Source organism: Oryctolagus cuniculus, chromosome 8 (assembly GCF_964237555.1).
Source record: "Oryctolagus cuniculus chromosome 8, mOryCun1.1, whole genome shotgun sequence".
Lineage (NCBI taxonomy): Eukaryota > Metazoa > Chordata > Mammalia > Lagomorpha > Leporidae > Oryctolagus > Oryctolagus cuniculus.
Genome location: NC_091439.1, coordinates 112753494 through 112757627, shown reverse-complemented (window position 1 = coordinate 112757627; position 4134 = coordinate 112753494). Strand labels below are relative to the sequence as shown.

Here is a 4134-nt window from a genome sequence, read left to right as displayed (position 1 = left end):
CTCAGGGCAGAGAAAGCTCAGAGTTGTCATCACACCAGGGATGTACACAGGCCTCCAGTTTTACAGCATGTGGATAGAAACATCTGTTTCACCCAGAAAAGAATCCATAAACTTTCCTAAAAGCTTTGCTGCAGGTTTTATCCTCTACCCAAGCTGACTTTTTATCTTCTCCATGAGACATAGTTATACCTTAGTCATCTGTCCCAGGTCCCTCTTGTCTGGGCACTCACAGGAGCTGGCAGGCTTGTGCCATACCTGCAGAAAGAAGGTCTAAGGGGGAACTCTCCAAAGGGCCTCACAGACTTTCATGAGCCATCAGAATCTCCAGACTCTACTTCACTTCATGGGTGGCCCTCTGAGAAGCTGACCCCCTATCCATGGCACAAAGAATGTTGGAATAGATGACAACATCTCAGACCACAGCACCACAACCCAAGAAGTCGTTGAAGGAAACAGTGGCTTCCCAAGAACTGGAGGCATTAACGAATCTGACTTTGGCCACAGAGTCAGCTGAGCTTCCTCTCTTACTTCCACCAAGAAGATGGACGTAGCTAGCCCCTAGATCACGCTCAACATACTGCTCCTTGTGGTGCTGCTTCCCTTAGCTCAAGCTCTGCTAAGCCCCTCACAGATGACCCTGTAGAAAGGCACTTGGCTGAGATTGCTATTCGTCTTACTTGTAATCAATTAACTCCACTATTATAAGGAAACAAAGACAAGTCAGTTTGTGAGGCTGTTCAAAAAGTTGTACAAAAATGTGGACACATACAGTGATAGTACACATAATCCAAGTGTTCTTCAATACCCCCACTCGGCACAGCGGATTTGGTTCACTTTCATGGGTAGACCCCACGTCCTAGAGAGCTTGGTAGAGAACTGGATTGCAAGTGCTCTGAGTGTACATTGGCGTTTCACCTTAGTCTGCTTAACGAGGAATATACTATAAAGGGTAGGCCCAGGGTTTCAGGCAGACTATAATACTTTCCTGCTCCTAGAGATTCAGCCTGGGGGATGTCCTAGGTATCATGGAATCAGCCATGCTAGGAGTACTGGAGAAAGAATAGTAACTGTTGTTGCTTCCTGGCCCTGGGCAAAGCTGAACAAAGCAAGTGCAGAGTCCTCAACAGATCCCTGTTTTACCCAGTGTCACACAAAACTTCCCAACTGCCCTTGCCCCAGAGTGGTCTGAATTGCCCAACAGGAAGTGATCCTGAGAAATTAGGACATCTCACCCCAGGAGATCCTTAAATAGGAGAAGTCCTGTGCTGCATGTGTGTGGGGGCTGTTGGTCCAGAAGTGTTGGGTCAGAGGACTGCTGCCTGCCTCTCTGCTCATCCCACACAGCCTTTGCATCTGTAAGTACTGAAATGCTCTTACTCTCACTCTGTGTTTGTGTCATTGCAGGCCAGCATCAGTCTGACCCCTAAAGGTGAGTCTGCCCTGGACGAACCCATGCTTGTGGACCCCTTTTGGGCCCTTCTGTCTGTGCCTCTGGTGAGTGCTGGGGACTGCTGGAGACAGTAATTACAGAAACGCAAAATGATTTGTCAAAACAACAGGTGTTGCCAGCATGTCCATTGGAGACAATAATACCTTTTAAGGTATTGCTTTATTTTTAGGAATGTCTACTCAGATACTTGGTCCATTAAGAATACTTTTTTTTTTAATTTATGAGAGAGAGAGAGAGAGACCTCCCATCTACTGATTACCTGTCAAATGCCTTTAAATGCTTGAATCAGGTCAAGTTGAAGAAAGGAGTTGGGCACTCATTCTTTCTTTCTCATATGGGTGACAGGGACCTCAAATTCTTAAATCACAATGTGTGGTTTTCAGAAGTTTGAGTAGCTGGAACCAATAATTAGAGGAAGTGGATCTCAAACCCTAGAACTCTGATGTAGGATGCTGGCTTCCCAACTGATATTTTTAACACCGAGTGAAATATCCAACCTTTTATGCTCACTTAAAATCAGGTCATATGTTTTTTGTTATTGTATTTTCTTTAGCTGCTTCTGTATTTCAGATGCTAGCTTTTATCAGATATATGTTTTGAAAATATTTCCACCTGTTTCCTACTTTACTTCTCACTTTGTTGATTGTTTTCTTTGCTTTGCTGATCGTCACAATCCCCTCATCAATTTAACTTCACTGCCAAAGGTCCTGCTGCCGTATCTAAGAAATCATTGCCCAAATCCAGATCTAGAGTTTATCTGCTGTGGTTTCCTAGTAGGTCTATGGTCTCAGGACTTCAATGTAGTTTAACTTAATTTTTAAAATATGATTGACATGAGATTCAAGTTGTATAAATATGTGAAGTTTGGTACTATGGATATACACAATTTAAATGGTTACTTTAGGCACAATAAAGCCACAAATTCTCATAGCCTTAGATCACTAATTTGGTAGACCCTCTGAAATCATTTTCCCTATAGCCTGTTAAGGTCATTGTTCTTTACACACTCTGGCCAGCAGGAGCCTCCTCACCCCTTTAACCTGAAAATCCTCCTTCACAGCAATGGCCAAGCCCTAACACAGCAGTGACCACTTCTCTACTCAGTAGGGTTAGTGGGGTGCAAGTCTGGGCTGAGAGCTCAGACCCTCAGAGCAGCAGGGCCCATCTGCAGAGAGAGGACCATTTGTTCCCTCATCTTAATGAATGGAAGCACTGCTTCTTTTCCATCTTGAATTTGAAAAGGTAAGTATTCAAACAACAGAAACAGGAATAGATGACAGGTTCCCCATCTAATTATTAGTGTCAGCCAAGAAAGGCAGTGAGCGACCACACCTGTGATACGGTGCAGCTGCCAGAGAGAGCAGCATCATGGGACCTAGAGGACAGCAGCCCTCACCCTGCAGATCAGTGCACACCTTCCCTCATGCAGGCTTTGTCTCCGAGGCTCTCCTAACAGACCTGTGAACACAGGCTGACTCCTCACCCCACACCCACACCCTGCTCTCCCCTCCTGCAGGTGCCTCCCAGCCATGAGGACCCTCGCTCTGCTTGCTGCCATTCTCCTGGTGACCCTGCAGGCCCAGGCTGAGCTCCACTCAGGGATGGCTGATGACGGTGTGGACCAGCAACAGCCCCGGGCACAGGATCTGGACGTGGCCGTCTACATTAAACAGGATGAAACCTCCCCTCTTGAAGTTTTGGGTGAGAGATGCAGCATAGCAGAGCTGTAGAGACTCCAGGGGAGGAGACTCCAGGAGTCTGGGAGAGCGAGTAGATGATGTTACGTAACCTCCCAGACCCCAGATTTTCTCCACTGTAAATAGAACACTGGAAGTCCAAATGAATCTGACACTTTCTGCAGAGACTATTGAATGGGAGAGATGTGCGTGTTATTCTGCAGGTTTAACACATGGACACAGTCACAGTATTTTGCTTCTGTATCTAAATGTGTAGAATTCATTATAAAGAGAATTTGAACCCTCTTTAATAGAAAGTTTAGAAACTGGAGACAGAAGCAAGGCTCTGCTGAAGTGCTTGCGTATTGAGGCCCACTAAATGAACCCACTAAACACACAGGACACCCTGTCTGACCCCATGCTCAGTGCCTTATTTTCTATCTGTGTCTGCAGGTGCAAAGGCAGGCGTGTCCTGTACTTGCAGACGATTCAGTTGTGGGTTTGGGGAACGCGCCTCTGGGTCCTGCACAGTCAATGGAGTCCGCCACACACTCTGCTGCCGCCGCTGAGCATCAAAAACAGAAAAAAAAGAGTTCCTTATTTTCTTGGAGACCTCGAGGGAAAACATTATTACTCTTTGCCTCATCTTTTCCTTTCCCACCCTAAATAAAGAGCTTGTAGTCAACATTCTGTGCTGGTGTTCATTTGAAGTTCATGTACTTCATAGTCCTGACTCTGGTTAGCAAGCTCTAAAATATGAAACCCTTTTAACGAGAACTCTCCATCTAGAATCTAGGTTGACCTGAGTTGAACTCAGGCTCCAGGCAGAATGTGATCAGATCTGATCTCTCTATTGACATCTATTGCCTCTTCCCTCTGCCTTCAATCAGATGAGCAGAACGGGTGCGAGTATATAGGAAGTCAAGCATCAGCCTGTGTTCCTGGGGCTGGAGGCATCACAATACCAGATTTCAGGACATACTACAGGGCAGTTGTAATCAAAACAGC

General features: G+C 45.8%; 1 protein-coding gene across 1 annotated transcript; it reads left to right on the top strand.

Annotated features, from left to right (window-relative positions):
* Positions 1–1291: 1291 nt before the first annotated feature.
* On the top strand, positions 1292–3811 carry LOC100009135 (defensin NP-4). The gene is made up of 3 exons (NM_001082299.1): positions 1292–1355; positions 2967–3151; positions 3580–3811. The coding sequence occupies exons 2-3, from the start codon at positions 2980–2982 to the stop codon at positions 3693–3695; spliced, it is 288 nt and encodes a 95-aa protein (NP_001075768.1). The 5' UTR covers positions 1292–1355; positions 2967–2979; the 3' UTR covers positions 3696–3811.
* The last annotated feature ends 323 nt before the right edge of the window (positions 3812–4134 follow it).